This window comes from Bombyx mandarina, chromosome 24 (assembly GCF_030267445.1).
Source record: "Bombyx mandarina strain Sakado chromosome 24, ASM3026744v2".
NCBI classification, from domain to species: domain Eukaryota; kingdom Metazoa; phylum Arthropoda; class Insecta; order Lepidoptera; family Bombycidae; genus Bombyx; species Bombyx mandarina.
In genome coordinates this window covers 8,445,755-8,467,292 of record NC_143230.1, presented here as the reverse complement: position 1 = coordinate 8,467,292, position 21,538 = coordinate 8,445,755, and the positions used below count along the sequence as shown (strand labels likewise).

Genomic DNA, 21,538 nt, shown 5'->3' with positions numbered 1-21,538 from the left:
TGAAAATTAATATAAAATGTATATTTAATTTTTTTCTTCAATATTTACATTATTCGACGCGATCTCTATTGGTATTGTTGTGACTAAGCATTATGATAAGTAAAATATGCAATATAAGCTCGTGTTTCAACATTATCTAACTATCTTGTAAAAATAGCATCTATTGTCGTTCCTGAATTTGTAGTTGGTGTGTTTGGATTATTATTTAGCCGTAGACTAAATTTTTCTTCTAGAAATTAATTAATGGTTTGCAATTATCAACTGCAAAATTATGTTAAAGTCACCACCCAAAACTGACTAATTTAATTTCATGCTATTTGATTAATGTTCCAAATTCGTTTCATTTCATTTTAATTCTTATTAACATTTTTCACAAAAAATTATAAAATATTAGGCTGGTATGATACATTTGCCTTTCCAGTTGGAAAAATACAACAACTACTACTACTGACATTTGACAAGTACTTCATTTCAATAGTAGTTTGATTTACTGGCGCCGTTTCTCATGTTTCCGATTGAGTTAAATATGACACTTCCGTCGCATACCTGCGTGACGTTACATCTGTAAAAATTTTACCCTCATGAGCCTAAAGAAGTTTCACTTCAAAAAATTCTTGGGCAAATCTGCTAGGTACCGCTCAGTGTCTCAAGTAGCACTCATCTTCCAAATAGCTCCACTCTACGGTATTTCACAAAGAAAGGAAAATTAGTTCACATGAGACGCGATCAATCTTATCGAGACAAACTTCGTTCGTTTAGTTCTTCGAATAAAATGACATTGTTAGGCGCAGTGAGGCAGCCTGCATATTGTGAGTCCGCATGGGTAGGTACCACCACCCTGCCTATTTCGGCCGTGAAGCAGTAACGCCTTTCGGTTTGAAAGGCGGGGCAGCCGTTGTGACTATACTGATACCTTAGAACTCATATCTCAAGGTGGGGGTGGCGGCATTTACGCTGTAGACGTCTGCTGGAGCTGCGGTAAGCACTTAACACCAGATGGGCCGTGAGCACGTCCACCCATATAATAAAAAGAAAACCGCTTAGTCTTTAAAACCGCATAACGCATTCAACGTGGTACTTTTTAATGAATCTGTTTGAGTAAGGAAACAAGCTCAAAATAATAAAACCAAATATATAAACTTTTTAAATCATTTAATAGAAATGTAACAAACTCTTACAATAGTATTTAATCAAAAACAAAATAAAAACTAACGTAGAAAATTAGTAGAAATAATAATACTGTGTTTACGTTTCGAACCTGTCATTCTTATTTATCTACGTAGATAATTAACTATTTATGAACAGTTAATGTATGTAGTTTGAAGGAAAACAGTCACAGGTCATACATTTGATATAATCATTTTTTTAAGAATTAATTTAATGTTGAGATTATCACACTGTTTTTCGAATGGATATTCATAAATAAATATAAGACACTGCATTCAACAACAATTTCCACGACGAATAATTTTTGTCCAATCGATCTTATTCAAGCACCAGAACGAATAATTGACAGGTTAATTAGTAGTGAAATAAAACGTTAGCAAACAAAGTTTTCTTTCCCATAACAAATGTTTATAAGTTTATCACACATTAACATCAAACCGTGTTGCATCTCATCGTCACACCCCATTTAGCATATGAGTTTAGTAAAAAGACTACATCCCATAAATTAATATTTGGCATTTTTATTAATTAATAACATCAAGAGAGTTTTTGGAATAGATAGAAGTAATGATGATATTTCATTAAGTTATTATTTTAGGTTTAGTTTTTTTTTATATTAAACTGTGCATTTCTATTAGCGCTATCGGATTCAAATTTTAATTTAAAATTAAATACTATACGAGTATAAAGTAACCTCCAGTAATACGTCGCAGCTGAACTTGTGCTCAGTGTGTCACCAGCGACAAGCCCCGGCGTCTCGCCACAACAACAATTTAATAGCATTCCACCACCGCGTCGGTCAACATGCACTAGACCTCGCAACCGCCCCCCCCCCCCCGCCACAGAGACGCGCGACCCTCAGCGACAACGCGCTGCTCGTGGCCGCCGCTAACCTAAGGGTAGTTACCCTCCTGCTCAAACTCATCACGACCAGTCACCGTCGACGCCCAGATACGTCCTACGCATCTACCAGTAGACTAATGCACTTGTGTCCCATACCTTAAAGGGATTATGAGTAGTGATACCGAGCAAGCAACCCCCCAAGGTTGTTCGACGTGTATAGGTCGGACAACGGCACCAGCCTGAAAGGAACGGTAATGGAATCGCGCTAAGCCATCGACAACGCAACAGCAAAAGAAGCAGCAAAACAAACGATCGCCTGGAGGTTTATCCTTTCCGGAGCACCATTCACGGACTTTGAAAAATGGCGTGAACAGCAATACCGGAAGTCAAGAAGTGGAATTTACAGTGAAAAGTCACACACCCACGTCTCGGACACTGCGAACGATCCGGAACTAATTATTGCTAGGTGGTCCGGTAGCCACGTCAGGAACGCTTGAAGAGTACGACACCGGCACACGAAACAGCTGGAGAACGTAGACATTAGAGAACCTTGGGCAGAGTCCTGCGAAGACTGGTGATTCTACCCATAGAAAACTAAGACTTTGTACAGACGAATAACAAATGCCACAAACTCGCTCATTAAAACAGAAATAATGTTAAAAATAAAACAATAATGACATTATAAATGGTTTCAATAATCAAGATGTTAAAATATTATTATTAAATCATAAAACCGTAGGCAACGTAGAATTAAACAGAACATTTTAATGAAGTGGATAGGAACATTATAAGCAAGCAATTGGGAAAGTTATATAGTGGTCTCGTTAAAATAACACACAGATCAAGGGTGCATTCTAAGCGCTCTCGTTACGGCAAAACACCGCTCGAGTCAATCTGTATAAAAGCGCATTCAGACTTTCAGATTGTGTCCATTCCCGATCCTGCGGACAGAATGGAAAGCAGTCGACATCGCCCAAAACACGTCATCTCGGATCCTCCCGATCCACTAACGGTGCTTTTAGGTACTTCAAGCACCGGTCACCGTTCTCGTCGAACCCGTCGCTTGCGACGAAGGGCTCGACGAGTAAATTAACTCTCAGACACAGCCCACTGAGTTTCTCGCCGGATCTTCTCAGTGGGTCGCGTTTCCGATCCGGTGGTAGATTCTGCGAAGCACGACTCTTGCTAGGGTTCGTGTTAGCAACATCGTCAGGTTGAGCCCCGTGAGCTCACCTACTAAAGTTAGGGTTACGCTGACATAGCCTCTCAAGGCTATCAGCTTAGGTAGGAAAAAAAAAAAAAAAAAAAAAAAAAAAAATGTGTCAGTTCCGATTGCATCACCTTACAGTCCGGACGTGTTTTTGCGAGAAACTGTCGCTGCCGTCGCGATCTTGTGTCTTGAGTTTCGCTGCATTGTCGTTGTCGCATCGATCGCGGCATTGTTGCGAATTCTTGACGCACTATCGCTGGCGTCGCGACCTTGTGTCGTAAAAGCAACTCGAACTTGTCGATTGTGCATTCGTAACGACTTCACATTATCATCCACTCATATCATTTATTAAATTTATTTATTTATTCGGCGAGTAAAACAGTCTCTTTCGAGACTAACCCCCCGCTGAGATCACCGCTATTTGTGGCATTCTCACAACCCAGTGGGGCCCACCTTCCCAAACTTCCACCCCAATCCTAGCCGACTGCCGTTTTCACGGCAAAGGCACTCCCCCCTTGTAGCTGGCACAGCGCAGGGGGTGAACTCCTACTCAGGGGACTCGCCTTTCGGCGAGTGTGCCTTAAGTCCCGGGGACGCCCCCCCGGGCAAAAAACCGAAAAATGGAAGAAGAGCTTTTAGGGTTTCTCGGGTTACTTGCCGAGAAGTACCCGGTGCTATCTAACCTCACGGCCGAATTCGCGGCCTACAGGGCCGCCCGCGCGAGTCCCGCCCCGCCCGCGTCCCTCGCCGCGTCATTTCGAGCCGCGCAGTCATGCCCCGCCTCCAAATCCAATTTGAGCGCACGTACGCACGTAGCGACTCATGAAGCGCCTAGCGCCAACGAAGCGCCTAACGCACCCGCGACGTCATTCTCGCCAATCTCATCCGTCGCGTCGTCCGTAATCATCAACTCAGGTTCAGACTCCGATACCGGATCGGAGATGGACTTCGAGTACGCGACGAGCCCGCAGCCCGGAACCTCGGATGGGTTCCAAACGGTAAAACGCGGGAAAAAACGTACTCGCGCCGTGGAGTCCCGGAGCTCCACGACAAAACAAACAAAATCAGCGACTGCCTCCCGTCCGCAGGTAGTCGTGACACCGGAGTCGGACTCCGGCCGCCGCGCAACCCCACCGCCGCGTCCCAAGCCCGCACCCGCGCAAAAAACCGTCGTCCCGCCCCCGCTGATTCTCCAGGAGAAGTCAGCATGGAACCGCGTCTCCCAGGCCCTTCAGGCAAACAAAATAAATTATACCCATGCGCGTAACGTCGCGCATGGGATTCAAATAAAGATCGCAACGCCGGGCGACCATAGGGCTCTATCCGCGTACCTCCGAAAGGAGAACATAGGTTTCCATACCTATGCTCTTCAGGAGGACCGCGAGCTCCGCGTAGTAATACGCGGAGTTCCGAAGGAACTCGACATAGAGTACGTAAGGGAGGATCTGACCGCTCAGTCCCTCCCGATAGTAAGTGTGCACCGGATGCACAACGGACGCGACAAAAAACCATATAACATGGTTCTAGTCGCTCTAGAACCAACCCCGGAGGCCAAGAAAAAGATCGCATGTCTCGCGACAGTATGTGGCCTATCCGGGGTTACCATTGAAGCCCCCCATAGACGTGGCACTCCCGGACAGTGCCACAGATGCCAACTCTATGGCCACTCGGCTCGGAATTGCCACGCGCGCCCCCGCTGCGTGAAGTGCCTCGGCGATCACGCCACGTTAGATTGCTCGCGAGTTAGGGAAACCGCGACCGAACCTCCAAGCTGTGTCCTATGCCTTAAGCAAGGGCACCCCGCGAATTACCGTGGATGTCGTAGGGCTCCGCGAAAACGTCCGACCCACCCAGCCCCCCGTACCGTCGGCCCAAAGACTTCGGTGCCTCCAGCACCGAAACCCGCCTTCGTACCGGCTGCGGTTCCCACCGTCTCGGCGTGGAATAAACCGCTGCCGTATACGAGGTCGGGAACACAAACAGCACCCCAGCCCCCGCTCGCGACACGTCCCGCGCCGCAGCCCCTGCTCGCACCTCCCCCCGCGCCCGCGTACCGTCCCCCGCAACCCTCAGCCGTCAACGACTTCACGCTCGTGCGCGACTTCGTCACGGCGGTCAACTTCGACCGTCTGCGATCGTTCGCAGACGCGATGCGAAGGGCGGTAAACCCCAAACAACGGCTCGCGGCCGCGTTCGAATACATGGACGTTTACGAGTCCGTGGCCCGTACTTTCTAAAATCACCGGTAATCAATGGCGCAAAACGCTAGAGAGAAACCATATTCCCTTACGTTAGCATTCTACAATGCTAACGGACTCGCGCGACAACGCGATCAAATTTACGAATTCCTCCGCGTAAATCTTGTAGATATTCTGCTAGTGCAGGAGACCTGCCTGAAGCCCTCGCGTCGTGACCCGAAAGTCGCGAATTACGTCATGGTTAGGAATGACAGACTCACCGCCTCCAAAGGCGGGACTGCCATTTACTATAGGCGGGCCCTGCACGTTGTCCCTCTCGATACCCCCTCGCTCTCACATATCGAGGCGTCAGTGTGCCGTATCTCGCTGACGGGACACCAGCCGATCGTCATCGGATCCGTTTATCTCCCCCCGGACAAGCCCCTTCTGAGCAGTGACATCGAGTCACTGTTCGGCATGGGAGACTCAGTCATCCTGGCAGGCGATTTAAATTGCCACCACACTAGGTGGAACTGCCACAGTTCAAACATAAACGGTAGGCGTCTCGACGCGTTTATAGACGACCTTACCTTCGAAGTAGTCGGTCCCCCACTCCAACATGTTATCCGTATAACATCGCGCTCCGTCCGAGCACTATAGACCTGGCACTGCTGAGGAATGTAACTCTGCGCTTACGCTCCATCGAAGCAATGTCAGAGCTCGACTAAGACCAGCGACCTGTCGTTATGCAGTTCGGTCGCCCCCACAACCCAGTCACAGCTACGAGGACCATGGTGGACTGGAAGAAGCTGGGCAAATGCTTAGCCGATGCCGCTCCACCAATCCTCCCCTGCGGCCCGGATTCAACTCCATCCCCCGAGGACACAGTCGAATCCATAAACATCATCACGGATCACATCTCTTCCGCGATCATAAGATCCTCAAAGAAGTCGATGTGGAGGATAGCTTTCACCGCATCAGACTGTCCCCCGAACTTAGGAACCTCCTAAGAGTTAGAAACGCGGCAATCCGGGCCTACGATCAACTTCCCACGCACTCAAACCGGATTCGGATGCGTCGTCTACAGCGGGATGTAAAATCACGCCTAAGCGACGCCCGAAATGAGAATTGGGATAGTTACTTAGAAGGACTCGCGCCCTCTCATCAAGCATACTGGCGACTAGCAAGGACTCTCAAGTCCGAAACTACCGCTACTATGCCTCCTCTCGTACGCCCTTCAGGCCAACCACCGGCTTTCGATGACGATGACAAGGCAGAGTTGCTGGCCGATGCACTGCAAGAGCAGTGCACCACCAGCACTCAATACGCGGACCCCGAACACACCGAGGCAGTCGACAGGGAGGTCGAGCGCAGAGCTTCCCTGCTACCCTCGGACGCGTTACCCCCCATTACCTCTGACGAAGTTAGAGAAGTAATAGATAACCTTCAACCTAAGAAGGCACCCGGCTCCGACGGCATCCGCAACCGCGCGTTAAAACTCTTACCAGTCCAACTGATAACATGTTGGCTACCATCTTAAATGCCGCTATGACGCACTGCATCTTTCCGGCGGTATGGAAAGAAGCGGACGTTATCGGTATACACAAGCCGGGCAAACCGAATAATGAAACCGCTAGTTACCGACCGATTAGTCTCCTCCCAGCGATAGGCAAAATTTACGAACGGCTCCTTCGGAAACGCCTCTGGGACTTCGTTACCGCGAATAAAATTCTAATAGACGAGCAGTTTGGATTCCGCGCCAAACACTCGTGCGTACAACAAGTGCACCGCCTCACGGAGCACATCTTAATAGGGCTAAATAGGCGTAAACAAATCCCGACCGGCGCCCTCTTCTTCGATGTAGCGAAGGCGTTCGACAAAGTCTGGCACAACGGTTTGATCTACAAACTGTACAACATGGGAGTGCCAGACAGACTCGTGCTCATCATACGAGACTTCTTGTCGAACCGTTCGTTTCGATATCGAGTAGAGGGAACTCGTTCTCGTCCCCGTCATCTGACTGCCGGAGTCCCGCAAGGCTCCGCACTCTCCCCGTTACTATTTAGTTTGTATATCAACGATATACCCCGGTCTCCGGAGACCCATCTAGCGCTCTTCGCCGATGACACGGCTATCTACTACTCGTGTAGGAAGATGTCGTTGCTTCATCGGCGACTCCAGACCGCAGTAACCACCATGGGACAGTGGTTCCGGAAGTGGCGAATAGACATTAACCCCACGAAAAGCACAGCGGTGCTATTCAAAAGGGGTCGCCCTCCGAATACCACTTCGAGCACCCCACTCCCCAATAGGCGCGTAAACACCTCCGCCGTTAGCCCCATCACTCTCTTTGACCAGCCCATACCGTGGGCCCCGAAGGTCAAATACCTAGGCGTCACCCTCGACAGAGGGATGACATTCCGTCCCCACGTAAAAACGGTACGCGATCGCGCCGCGTTTATACTAGGACGACTCTACCCAATGCTTTGTAGACGAAGCAAACTGTCCCTCCGTAACAAGGTAACCCTCTACAAAACTTGCATACGCCCCGTCATGACGTATGCAAGCGTAGTGTTCGCTCACGCGGCCCGCACCAACTTGAAACCCCTTCAGGTTATACAATCCCGATTCTGCAGGATAGCCGTCGGAGCACCATGGTTCCAGAGGAACGTGGACCTCCACGATGACCTGGAGCTCGACCCCGTCAGTAAGTATCTACAGTCGGCATCGCTGCGCCACTTTGAGAAGGCGGCACGACATGAGAACCCTCTTGTCGTGGCCGCCGGAAACTACATACCCGATCCTGTAGACCGTTTGGTAAACCGTCGACGTCGCCCAAAGCACGTCATCACGGATCCTCCTGATCCATTAACGGTGCTTTTAGGCAATACAAGCACCGGTCACCGTCCTCGCCGAACCCGTCGCTTGCGACGAAGGGCTCGACGAGCGAATTAACCCACAGACACAGCCCACTGAGTTTCTCGCCGGATCTTCTCAGTGGGTCGCGCTTCCGATCCGGTGGTAGATTCTGCGAAGCACTGCTCTTGCTAGGGCGGTGTTAGCAATTCTCCGGTTTGAGCCCCGCGAGCTCACCTACACAAGCTAGGTAGGGTACCCTGAAATAGCCTCTCAAGGCTATCAGCATAGGTAGGAAAAAACAGATTGTGTCAATTCCGTTTGCAACGCTGTCGAGTCCGGACGTGTTTTCTCGAAATATTGTCGCTGCCGTCGCGATCTTGTGTTTTGGTTTACACGACATTGTCGCTGTCGCGTCGATCGCGACTTTGTTGTGTATTCCTGACGCACGGGCGCTGGCGTAGCGACCTTGGGTCGAAAAAACATTTCGAATTCGTTTGTTCTGCATTCGAAAACGCCAATTTCACATTCACTTTCATTCATTACCATTTATTAAATATATTTAATTTATCCGTCGTGCAAAACAGTATTTTTAAAGACTAAAACCCACTGCGATCACCGCTTGTTGTGGCACTCACAACCCAGTGGGGTCCCACCTTCCCCAACTCTCCACCCCAATCCCAGCTGACTGCCGTTTTCACGGCATAGGCATCCCCCCCCTGCAAATCACTGCTGGCAAGTACAGCGCAGGGGGTATAAATCCCACTCAGGGGACTCGCCTTTCGGCGAGTTTGCTTTAAGTCCTGGGGACGCCCCCCCCGGGCACGCGTCACCATGAGTGACGCCAACGGCGCGCTCTTTTTTAAGTTCGTCCGCGACTTTTGTCCGGACATCATCTCAAGATTCGAAGCCTACAAGGCCGGCCTTGACGCGCCGGCACTCCGCGACTCTCCGTTGTCGCCCCCCGCGCCGGTACCTCGCGACTCGCCACTGTCGCCCCCCACCCCCGCGCCAGTGTCAATCGCGTCCTCCGTAGCAGTAATTCGTTGCCGGCTGACATCCGAGTTTGCAAGTCTGTTTCTGTTTTTAAATACAAGGTCAAACAATTTTATCTCTCATCAACCGAATGATCATGGTTCTATACTCTTCGCATATACGAGTGTTACTGTGTTACTTATAATATTTGCTATGTGTATGTGCTATAATTCTCATGTTGTATTTGTTATTTTAGTTATGTGTTATTTGTTCTACACACACTTATCACTTTTTATTATTATTCTCATTATCCTCTCGCAGGTCTGCTGGAAGAGATTTCTCAAAGAAATAAGCAGTGCCTTTGTACATAATTTTCCTGTTACTCTGTACTGTGTCTTGTTTTCTGTGTGTACATAAATAAATAAATAAATAAATAAATAAGCTCCGGCTCCGACTCCGAGTCCGAAATGGAGTACGAGTCCGCCGCGAGTCCTCAACCGGGAACCTCGGAAGGGTTCACCACCGTCGCGCGCGGCAAAAAACGCGCCCGCGCTGTGGATCCGCCCACGGCGCCCAAACAACCCAAGGCCGCGAACGCCTCGCGGACTAAGACCGTTATAACCCCGGAATCCCCTCGCCGCGCCCCGGGCCCGCGCCCGTCCGAAAAGTTCCCGCGCCGCCGCCGGTCATCCTGCGGGAAAAGTCTTCGTGGGATCGCGTATCCCTGGCCTTTAAGGCCCAAAAGATAAATGTAGTCCATGCACGAAATATCCCGCATGGAATACAAATCAAGGTCGAAACATCAGACGACCATAGGTCATTGACCGCATACCTCCGCAAGGAACGCATAGGTTATCATACCTATGCGCTCCAGGAGGAGCGTGAACTCCGCGTCGTAATACGCGGAGTCCCAAAAGAGCTCGACGTCGAGCAAATTAAGAATGACCTGGTAGGTCAGTCCTACCCCGTCATAAGTGTGCACCGGATGCACAGCGGGCGCGACAAATTCGCGTATGATATGGTGCTCGTAGCACTAGAAGCCACACCGGAGGGCAAGAAAATTGCCTCATGTCTCCGCACCGTGTACGGCCTATCGGGGGTCACCGTAGAGGCCCCCTACAAACGCGGCACTCCCGGGCAGTGCCACCGTTGCCAGCTCTATGGCCACTCCGCGCGTAACTGCAACGCGCGACCGCGTTGCGTGAAGTGTTTAGACGATCACGCGACCACCGATTGCTCGCGCGTAAAGGAGACAGCGACGGAGCCGCCGAGCTGTGTACTCTGCCGCAAGCAGGGACACACGGCCAACTACCGTGGATGCCCCAAGGCTCCACGGAAGCGCCCGGCAAACGCGCCCCCTAAAACCGCTGGCCCAAAGACTTCGGCGCCCCGCGCGCCGAAACCGGCTTTCGTACCGGCTCCGGTGCCCACCGTCTCCGCGTGGGCTAAACCGTTGCCGTTCACGAAGGCAGGAACGACACCGGCACCCCAACCGCGGTACGCGCCGCAACCTCTACTCGCGCCGCGCCCCGCCCCCCGCCCGCGCCTCGCCCCGCCCCCGCGCACTCAATCGACTTCTCGATCATACGAGATTACATCGCCGCTATAAACATAGACCGCATGCAAACATAGAACATATGGACGTCATCGAGTCCGTCCAGCGCACGCTGGTTTAATCACCGGTAATCGATGGCGTGCAACGCGAGATTAAAACCCCATTCCTTGAAGTTAGCATTCTACAATGCTAACGGACTCGCCCGTCAGCGCGACCAGGTTTATGAGTTTCTACGTGACAATCTCATCGACATCCTTCTGGTGCAGGAGACCTTCCTAACGCCCTCGCGTCGCGACCCCAAAGTCGCGAATTACGTCATGGTTAGGAATGACAGACTCTCCACCCGCAAGGGCGGGACTGTCATTTACTATAGGAGGGCCCTGCACTGCGTCCCTCTCGATACTCCCTCGCTCTTACATATCGAGGCGTCAGTGTGCCGCATCGCGCTGACGGGACACCAGCCGATCGTCATCGCATTCGTTTATCTCCCTCCTGACAAACCCCTCCTGAGCAGTGACCTCGAGACACTGCTCGGTATGGGGGACGCGGTCATTCTGGCAGGCGATCTAAATTGCCACCACACTAGGTGGAACTGCCATCGCACGAATGTGAACGGTAGGCGTCTCGACGCGTTCATAGACGACCTCACATTCGAGATATTCAACCCTCCGACCCCCACGTGCTATCCGTACAACGCCGCGCGTCGTCCGAGCACAATAGATCTGGCACTGCTGAGGAACGTAACTCTGCGCTTGCGCTCCATCGAGGCAATGTCAGAACTCGACTCAGACCACCGACCTGTCGTCATGCAGCTCGGTCGCCCACTCAACCGCGAACCAGATACGAAGACCATGGTGGACTGGAAGAAGCTGGGCACGTGCTTAGCTGACACCGCTCCACCAATCCTCCCTTGCGGCCCGGATTCAACTCCATCCCCCGAGGACACCGTCGAATCCATAAACATCTTCACTGATCACGTCTCGACGGCGATCACAAGATCTTCAAAGCAAGTCGATGTGGAGGACTGCTTCCACCGCATCAGACTTTCCCCCGATCTTAGGGACCTCGTAAGAATTAGAAACGCGGCAATCCGGGCCTACGATCGATATCCCACGGATTCAAACCGGACTCGGATGCGTCGCTTACAGCGGGAGGTCAAATCCCGCTTAAGCGACGCCCGAAACGAAAACTGGGATAGTTACTTAGAAGAACTCGCGCCCACTCATCAAGCATACTGGCGACTAGCTAGGACCCTCAAGTCCGAAACTATAGCCACTATGCCGCCTCTCGTACGCCCCTCAGGCCAATCACCGGCTTACGATGACGATGACAAGGCAGAGTTGCTGGCCGATGCACTGCAAGAGCAGTGCACCACCAGCACTCAACACGCGGACCCCGAACACACCGAGTTCGTCGACAGGGAGGTCGAGCGCAGAGCTTCCCTGCCGCCCTCGGACGCGTTACCCCCCATTACCACTTCCGAGGTTAAGGAGGCGATCGATAGCCTACAACCACGGAAAGCTCCCGGCTCCGACGGCATCCGCAACCGCGCGCTTAAATTGTTACCAGCCCAACTGATAACGATGTTGGCTACCATACTAAATGCTGCTATGACGAACTGCATCTTTCCCGCGGCGTGGAAAGAAGCGGACGTTATCGGCATACACAAGCCGGGCAAACCGAAGAACGAAACCGCGAGTTACCGCCCCATCAGTCTCCTCCCGGCGATAGGCAAACTATACGAACGGCTCCTTCGTAAACGCCTCTGGGACTTGTTGATGGCGTTGTCCTTAGATGTAAGGAACGCTTTCAACACCCTGCCCTGGTCGGTGATCGCGGGGGCGCTGGAGTATCACGGCGTCCCCGCGTACCTCCGCCGGCTGATCGGCTCCTATCTCGAGGACAGGTCGATCGTATGCGTCGGACACGGTGGGGCGGTCTACCGCTTCCCCGTCGAGCGCGGTGTTCCGCAGGGGTCTGTCCTGGGCCCCTTGCTATGGAACATCGGCTACGACTGGGTCCTGCGGGGCGCCCTATGGGGTTCCCTCCCCGGGCTAAGTGTCGTCTGCTATGCTGACGACACGCTGGTCGTAGCCCCGGTGAGGGACTACCGGGAGTCTGCCCGTCTGGCTTGCGCAGGTGTGGCAAGCGTCGTCGCAAGGATCCGACGGTTGGGGCTCGAGGTGGCGCTCGAAAAAACCCAGGCCCTCTTATTTCACGGGCCGGGACGGGCGCCGCCTACGGATGCCCACCTCGTGATCGGAGGCGTTCGCATCGGGGTCGGGGTGACCGGTCTCAGGTACCTCGGCCTCGAACTGGATGGTCGTTGGAGCTTCCGCGCTCACTTTAAGAAATTGGGCCCTCGGCTGATCGCGACGGCCGGCTCTTTGAGCCGGCTTCTTCCTAACATCGGGGGTCCCGATGAGGCGGCGCGCCGCCTATACATGGGGGTGGTGCGGTCGATGGCACTGTACGGGGCTCCCGTATGGTGCCACGCCCTGACCCGCAAGAACGTCGCGGCGCTGCGACGTCCGCAGCGCGCGATCGCGGTCAGGGCGATCCGAGGATACCGCACCGTCTCCTTCGAGGCGGAGGCGCTCGCTGCCGATTACAGGTGGCGTAGCGACCTCCGCTCTAGGGGGGAAAGGCGCCCCAGCGAAGGTGTAGTTCGAGCGCGGAGGCTCCACTCTCGGCGGTCCGTGCTGGAGGCGTGGTCTCGCCGCTTGGCGAACCCGTCGGCCGGCCTCCGTACCGTCGAGGCGGTCCGCCCGGTACTCGCGGACTGGGTGGGCCGCGACCGCGGATGCCTCACCTTCCGACTGACGCAAATGCTTACCGGCCACGGTTGTTTTGGCCGGTACTTGCATAAGATAGCCGGAAGGGAACCGACGGCGCAGTGCCACCACTGCGCGGACCGCGACGAGGAAGACACAGCGGAACATACATTGGCGCGTTGCTCTGGTTTCGACGAGCAACGCGCCGCCCTCGTCGCGGTCATAGGAGAGGACCTCTCGCTGCCGCGCGTCGTGGCTACGATGCTCGGCAGCGACGCGTCCTGGAAGGCGATGCTCGACTTCTGCGAGTCCACCATCTCGCAGAAGGAGGCGGCGGAGCGAGAGAGGGAGAGCTCTTCCCTTTCCACACCGATCCGTCGCCGTCGAGCCGGGGACCGGAGGCGGGAATACGCCCGTACGTCCCGGCCCTGTAGGTAGCGGCCTCCCCCCGATGAAGGTCAAGGGGCGACCTGAGGGGGTGAGGCCGCGCGGCGCGCTACCAGCACTCTAGCGCGCTGCCGTGGATTGAATAGAGCGATCGGTCGACGGTGTATCGCGTCCCGACCCGGCAGGCTGGTTCTGGTCCAGCGGGGTATTCCGGGACACCAGCGGCACCGTCTGGGCGGCCCGACGGGCTGCCGTATCGAGACGGCCGACGTTTCAGAGCCTTCGATTCGCCTCGAAGGCTCCGTCGGCTGGGCGTCCTTGGGGTGAGCCGCGCCGTCTGGTTGTAGTGTTGACCGCGGTAGCCCCCCTACCTCATCCGGGTTCTGACCTCGGAGGGGATCGGACGTCGGGTGTAAGAGTGCAGGGGAGTCGTTTAGTGGGTGGGTCCTAAAATCCTTGGGCCCGCGGCCTGCTCACAACACCATGCAGATCGTTGAGTCTCACATACCCCGCGCGCCCCTTTTGCGCGGGGACCTCGTAGGAGGTTCGGCCCTCTACCCGAAAAAAAAAAAAAAAAAAGGGGGTGCTCCCCCTTGACCTACGCGTACGCGAGATGGCCTCGCTATACGTGGCCAAGAGGGGGGCGCATCTGCCGGTGCTGGGAGACGGGGATATCGAGCGGGTGGCATCGGCACTGGAGAGGCCTCATCCAGCGGAACAAGTTGGGATGGAGCTACGAAGCCTGGTAGACGAGGAGCAATACCTCGAACATCGAGGATATGATGTGCGTATATTTACGGACGGGAGCAAGATTGAGGGCAAGGTCGGGGCCGCGCTATCCATCTGGACTGGCGAGGCCGAAGCCAAAACCCTCAAACTTGCTCTCTCGCCCCACTGTACCGTCTACCAGGCAGAGCTCTTGGCCCTTTGTGAAGCTGCAAATGAGATCAGACGGCGAAAAGAGAACGTTTTCGCCATCTTCAGCGACTCCATGGCGGCCCTTCAGACAGTGGCTGACCCGGATTCCCTTCACGTCCTTGCGGTCCGGATGAGGGGCGCTCTTAGTCACTGCAAAACGCAGGGCAAGAGCGTCTCCTTGTTTTGGATTAAGGCTCACGCGGGACTTGAGGGGAATGAGAGGGCCGATGCCCTGGCTAAAGCGGCCGCCCTGAGGTTGAAGAAGAAAACCAACTATGACCGGTGTCCGGTCTCATTCGCGAAGCGTGTAATCCGCATGGACACGCTCGCCGAATGGGATCGGAGGTACAGCGCCGAGCAAACGGCCTCAGTCACCAAGCTGTACTTCCCAATCGCGTCCGAGGCATACAGGATAATCAGAAAGATAGAAATGACCAAGGAGGTAGCACAGGCCTTCACAGGGCATGGTGGGTTCTCCGAGTACTTGGCCAGGTTCAAGTGCAAGGAGAGCCCAGCATGCATCTGTGACCCTTACGTCGACGAATCAGTGGCCCACGTGCTTCTGGAGTGTCCAGTCTTTGGCTCAGCACGATTCGACTTGGAGGTCGAACTGGGCCAAAGACTCCATGCGCGAGAACTCCCCAATTTAATGAAAAAAAACCTGTGCGAGGAACTTGTTCCTAAAATATGCTATAAAAATTATAAAGGAGGTTAATAAAAGAAATAGAACATAAGAAATTTTTATAACATATAATATTTTAACATATTATTACTGTTGTAAATAACCTAGTTTAAGTAAATAGGATTAAGTGTACATGTACTAGGTTGAAGGTAGAATAAGGAAATGTAAATAATTATAGAAATAAAGAGTCCCAACAGCCCTACTCCCCTCCCCTCCTTTTAGTAACCGCAGCTAGGAATGCAAAGTATGAATGGAATGAATGAAAGTACGAGAGGAATAAATGCGAGAACTGGTATGATAAAGAGGCTCGGAATGAATGCGTGACCTAGTTTTTAAGCCCCTTATGGGTAGGAGTATAAACTATAATTAAAATTAAAACAAAACAAAAAATGTAAACATGAATCTCTCTCTGGCTTTGTTGTTTGCTAGAGGTACGGAAAAAAAAAAAAAAAAAAACAGTCGAATCCATAAACATCTTCACTGATCACGTCTCGACGGCGATCATAAGATCTTCAAAGCAAGTCGATGTGGAGGACTGCTTCAGACTTTCCCCCGATCTTAGGGACCTCGTAAGAGTTAGAAACGCGGCAATCCGGGCCTACGACCGATATCCCACGGATTCAAACCGGACTCGGATGTGTCGCCTACAGCGGGAGGTCAAATCCCGCCTAAGCGACGCCCGAAATGAAAATTGGGATAGTTATTTAGAAGAACTCGCGCCCACTCACCAAGCATACTGGCGACTAGCTAGGACCCTCAAGTCCGAAACTATCGCCACTATGCCGCCTCTCGTACGCCCTTCAGGCCAACCACCGGCTTACGATGACGATGACAAGGCAGAGCTGCTGGCCGATGCACAAATAAGCGGACCCCGAACACACCGAGTTTTGCATTCTCGAAGCACTGTCGCTGGCGTCGCGACCTTGAGTCGTGAAAACACAGTGCGAATTTGTTTCGCTTTGCAAGCGATAACTCAAAAAACTGTCTTTTTCGAGACAAAAAACCCGTTACGTTCAGCGCTTGTTGTGGCATTCTCACAACCTAGTGGGGTCCCACCTTTCCAAGTCCCATCCCAATTCCCTGCTGATTGTCGTTTTCACGGCATAGGCACCCCCCCTACAAATCACTGCTGACTAGTACAGCGCAGGGGGGTCAAACCCCATTCAGAGGACTCACCTTTCGGCGAATTACATAAGTCCCGGGGACGCCCCCCCCCGGGCACCCCTTCAAAATGACGGACGAGGACAGCGCGCTGTTCTCACTATTCGTCCGCGAATTCTGCCCGGACATGTCCCGTTTCGAGGCCTACAAGGCCAACCTAGGTTCGAACCCCCATGCACCGATTGCCGCCGCCGCGAAAGTCCCGTCGGTACTCCCAGAGTCGCCGCTTTCCCCTCCCCACCTGCGCCCGCAGTATCAATCGCGTCCTCCGAGGCCGCTAGCTCCGGCTCCGACATCGAGTCAGAAATGGAGTACGAGTCCGCCGCGAGCCTATCTGGGGGAACGGTCGAATAAACGTGACACTCCCGGGCAGTACCACCGATGCCAACTTTACGGGCACTCGTCGCCTAATTGCCACGTGCGCCCACGTTGCGTTAAACCCGGGCTTACGATCGTTATTCCAACGGAACTCCGATTAAGAAAAAAGAACAATTAAACACCAGGAAATTTCAATAATCTTTGCAAGAAATATCGGCGTCTCTGAACGAGGTTTAAAGAACGAGTGGCTCTCAATTATTGTACAATGCAGTTATAAACGAATACTGGAGTTTAAATGGATAAAGTCGTGGATACTATTAGCGACCAATATTTTCTTTAATATGAAATGTGTTCAACATGAGAAACACAATATATGGAAAATACTACTGAAAAACCCTTGAAAAATTTACATCTAAACATTTCATGAAAATCATTTTGATGTTGTTTTTGTGTGTGTATGTGTGTGTGTGAGCTTATGTGTTAAACATGAATAGCTGTTAACATTGTCTTGTTCACTCACATGTGCCATGCAATATTCCTATCTATTCCAATATTTTTTCACCGCTTATAATATACCTTTATTTTATTCGGAATAAATAATACATTGTTCAACAATTAACAGACACTAAAAATTCAACCTTGGAACACAGGTTGAATTTTTACATAAAAATCAATTTCTTTAATGTAATGGTATCCATAACTTTTAACAATATTTTTTTTAATAAGTCAATCATTTGCCAGTCTTCATCATAATATTGAATAAATAGCTTTCAAAATATCTGATGCCTTAGCTGTGATGTCTACATCAAGGGCACTAATGAACTGTTTTGTTGTCAGTAATGAATGAGCCTCATAAGACCCCCTCCCTATAAACAATATCATACAGTAGACTCCTTTATCTAAGGTTTTAATAGAATGTGGAAGAAATCTGAATTATCTTACTTGAAAGCTCCCAATGACAGACAATGCTATAGTTGTATGTGTATAATAAAATAAAATATATTGAAGTTTTTTGTAAGCTGCTTTCAAATGTTCACTCATTGGTGTAGTATCAGTTTCCATATACAATGTTGCTTCCAACTGATCATCACTCAGTAGTTTGAAAACCCTCTTAATTCTTTTCACAAAGGGCGGTTTAGCAAATGAAATTCTAGATAAATTGTTTCTAAAATTACTTGATGTGTCTCTGTGTCACACAGTCCCGCTTCGAGTGAAGTCAGCCTAAAGTTGTGGCTCACGACGAAAGTCAGCTCAGTTGTCCCAGGTTTGATGCGAAGGAAGCCTTTTTCTGATGTATCGATGCCTGCTTCTAAGGGTGCCTTGACATCGATAGGAAATTGTGCATGGGGTGACCTGGAATAAAAGAAATTCTTTTACAATTATTTCTATCAGTCAGCCCAATTTCTGTGGCACATAGGGTCTGGATACTGAAAAGAAAAGCCTAAGCTGTATTATATATGCATCTCTTTATTACCATATATTATAGTATCTATTAACTATCCTGCCTGGTTGTAAGAAGCTAGTTATTTTAGCACTAATATAGGGAATTGCATGAAAATAGCACATTGTACCTTTGACAAAAAAAACGGATTTACAAATCGTCATGTAAAGCCTAATCAGTGTTTGGTGGTACCATAACCCATAAATACTACAACATAGTTAGCCAGAATAATATTGTCAATAGTTATGGACATTCAGCTTAAAAAATGGTAACTGCTGTCAATTGTTTTCACTCTGTTTGGGGAGGGTTTTGTCATAACTGAATCTTACAAAAGCATTTATTTAAATCTATCAACAGAATAAGAATTGGCGATTTTAAATAGTCATAAATAATTTATTTAAAACAAAACATGACCCAACAGCTTCCCTTGCACTTGTAACAAATAAATGCTTTTTTTTATAGAGTAGTGTGCTTCATGAGTTTAATGAAGTTTTAATGAAGCGTGTGGGCCCAAAAAAATAAGGTCAGTAGTAATACAGAGCTGCCACGTTACCAATGCAGTAGTGGAAGTGTGAAGAATGTCAATCAATGTATAATGTTGAGATTTAATATTGAAAATATGTGCTACCGGATAATGAACTGCAATACTTAGTTTATTTTGAAAGTGCTAATGTTGGCTTCATGTGTTGGGTTGTGGATGTGCACTGCTCCTGATCTGGTGTGAAGTGAGCAGTATACTGGTAGTAGAAAACAATGATGCTTTTGCGCGGTATACCACCTGGTCTGATTGTTGCGGATATGAAATTCGTATAAAAAATTTAATCAAGATTTCTAAGAGTTTTTCAATTTGATTTCGTTCAAAGTTTTCAGTCAAGACACCAAGTCATTGATTCATATTTAATTCAGAACTATTTTTGGCTCAAGAAGTGGTCTCCTTGTCAAAACACTACTGGTTGTACTGCTCAGTGTCTTCCCAAAGCTAGTGGGGCTCATCTGGCTATAAATAGGTATTGGAACCCATGGACATCGTAACATAAACACAACTATCCATCTTTTGAGACCAAGTTGAAATCTCAATCAATCATGATCCAGTTGTACTATACTACAGAAACGGTAAAAATGCTGGTACTTCACTGTTCGAACTCAACCAGAATCTCGAGTTTCTTCTTGTTACACGATGTCACTCCTTCATGGTTTAAGTTTATGTGCACGTGGTAGACACGTCCGCATTTACTAATATTTGTTTGCTATACTTAATGCAGAGCAATGCATACAAATTGTTCACCCTGTTTTTTTCAACTCCTAAAACCGTCACTAGAGAGCGCTGTAATACGCAAATCCGTTGTCATGATACCCTTGTCATAAGTGACACTGTATCCTAGATTATTGATTTTTTACTTTAATATACAAGTTTTTCTAATCCAAGTTTATTTTAATAATCATCCCTCGGAAAGTCGAACATGGTCCAATACGAGCCAGATAAGAAAACAACTAATGATAAACAACAATTTTAAGTGCAAAGAATGTTACAAACCGTAATTAACACAAAACTATTTCGTTGCTAAGTACTAGTGAATGTGAAGAATGGGCCCGGACAGTTATATTAAAAAACCGATATTCAAAATAAGATATTTAAGGCAAAGATTAATTTCAAAAAGTCACCTGCGTCTAGAATAACAAGGGAATATATCGAAACGAGATTGCAATTATTGGAACAACACTGGTTAGTTTGAAGAAAATCACCAGAATGTTATATTGGGATGCGAAAATAACGAATATAGCTATTAAACAAAAGGTACAATAACAAACGTTACATCGCGAACAGCATTCTGGCCAGGCTGGTGGGCCAAAGGGCTTTATCTTCAGAGTCATCCAACGGTGTTAAACAAATACTCGATACGACAAATGATTGCTTGCACGCTTTATCTAACCTTGGTATACCTGTATCGACATGGGACATCCTGATTATATATCTCATCACAATAAAATTGGATAATGAATCCCAGAAACAATGGGAACAAAAACTAAGCGAACAGGCTGATCGATTGCCTACACTAAGCGAGTTCCAATCATTCCTGGAATCAAGATATCGAGCACTCGAGTTTTTAGAACCAAACCAAAGAAGAGAGTTTAGAGGCAAAGATGCAGCGGATAAACCGAAGGTGTTCAGCGTGACGACGTCTGTATCCTGCCCATTCTGTTCGGGACATCACTTGCTTTATCAATGCAAGAAATTTGTACAAGAAGCCATCGGGAATCGCCGGGACTTCATCCAGAAGAGAAAACTGTGTTTCAATTGCTTCGGAGCTAACCATTCGGTAACACAGTGCAAACGACGCACGGCTTGTCGGTGCTGTGGCCAACGTCATCACTCGCTGCTGCACCAGGAAGGCGGCACTCACAATCCGACCCTGGCGGGTCCTAGTCAGCCCACTAATCAACAGCGGGAGCCAGCACAAGAACCGCAGGCAGCGGATCACGTGGAGCGTGTTGTCAGCCATTTTTCTAACAGTGAAATGAGATCAAGTAGTCAAGTAATGTTAGCTAGCGCATTAGTTTATGTATCCAACAAGGGTATGTATCACACACTTAGGGCATTGTTGGATCAGGGCTCTCAAGCCTCGTTTATTAGTGAACACGCAGTTCAACTTTTGCAGCTTTGAAGGTTGCCAGTTCTAAGTACCATATCTGGTTTAGGAGGAGAAAAATCTAGTATTTCAGTAAAACATATGGTTCAATTTAAAGTACAGTCCACATATAACTCTTTTAGCTATCCCGTTCAAGCCTATGTTTTAAACTGCCTAACATCCACTCTTCCTTCACAGAAAATTCAATTACAGGATTGGCCGGAATTGTTGCAATTGCAGATGGCTGATCCAGGATATGGTACACCAAGCAATATAGATCTTCTACTGGGCGCTGATGTGTATGGTCAGGTTTTGTCAGAAGGCATATTGAGAAATCCATCTGGAATCTTGACAGCTCAAAATACACAGCTGGGATGGATCCTGTCGGGACGAGTTTAAGTTAGTGGGGATACTCCTTACATTATTAGCGCACATACCCATGACAAC

The 21,538-nt window shown here is 49.7% G+C and overlaps 1 protein-coding gene across 2 annotated transcripts in view; it reads right to left on the bottom strand.

Moving 5' to 3' along the window:
• Positions 1-299: 299 nt before the first annotated feature.
• The window catches only part of LOC114249179 (peroxynitrite isomerase THAP4-like), a 45,507-nt gene continuing 24,268 nt past the window's right edge, over positions 300-21,538 (bottom strand). Inside the window, exons 2-3 of one of the 2 annotated variants that reach the window (XM_089737962.1) lie at positions 18,199-18,376; positions 325-562 (exon numbers count right to left, since the gene is read on the bottom strand). In XM_089737962.1, coding sequence (XP_089594088.1) covers positions 557-562; positions 18,199-18,376 — 184 coding nt within the window. In that variant the 3' untranslated portion in view covers positions 325-556. Of the gene's footprint in view, positions 563-18,198; positions 18,377-21,538 lie in introns of both variants that reach the window. The other variant, XM_089737963.1, reaches the window with a different exon arrangement.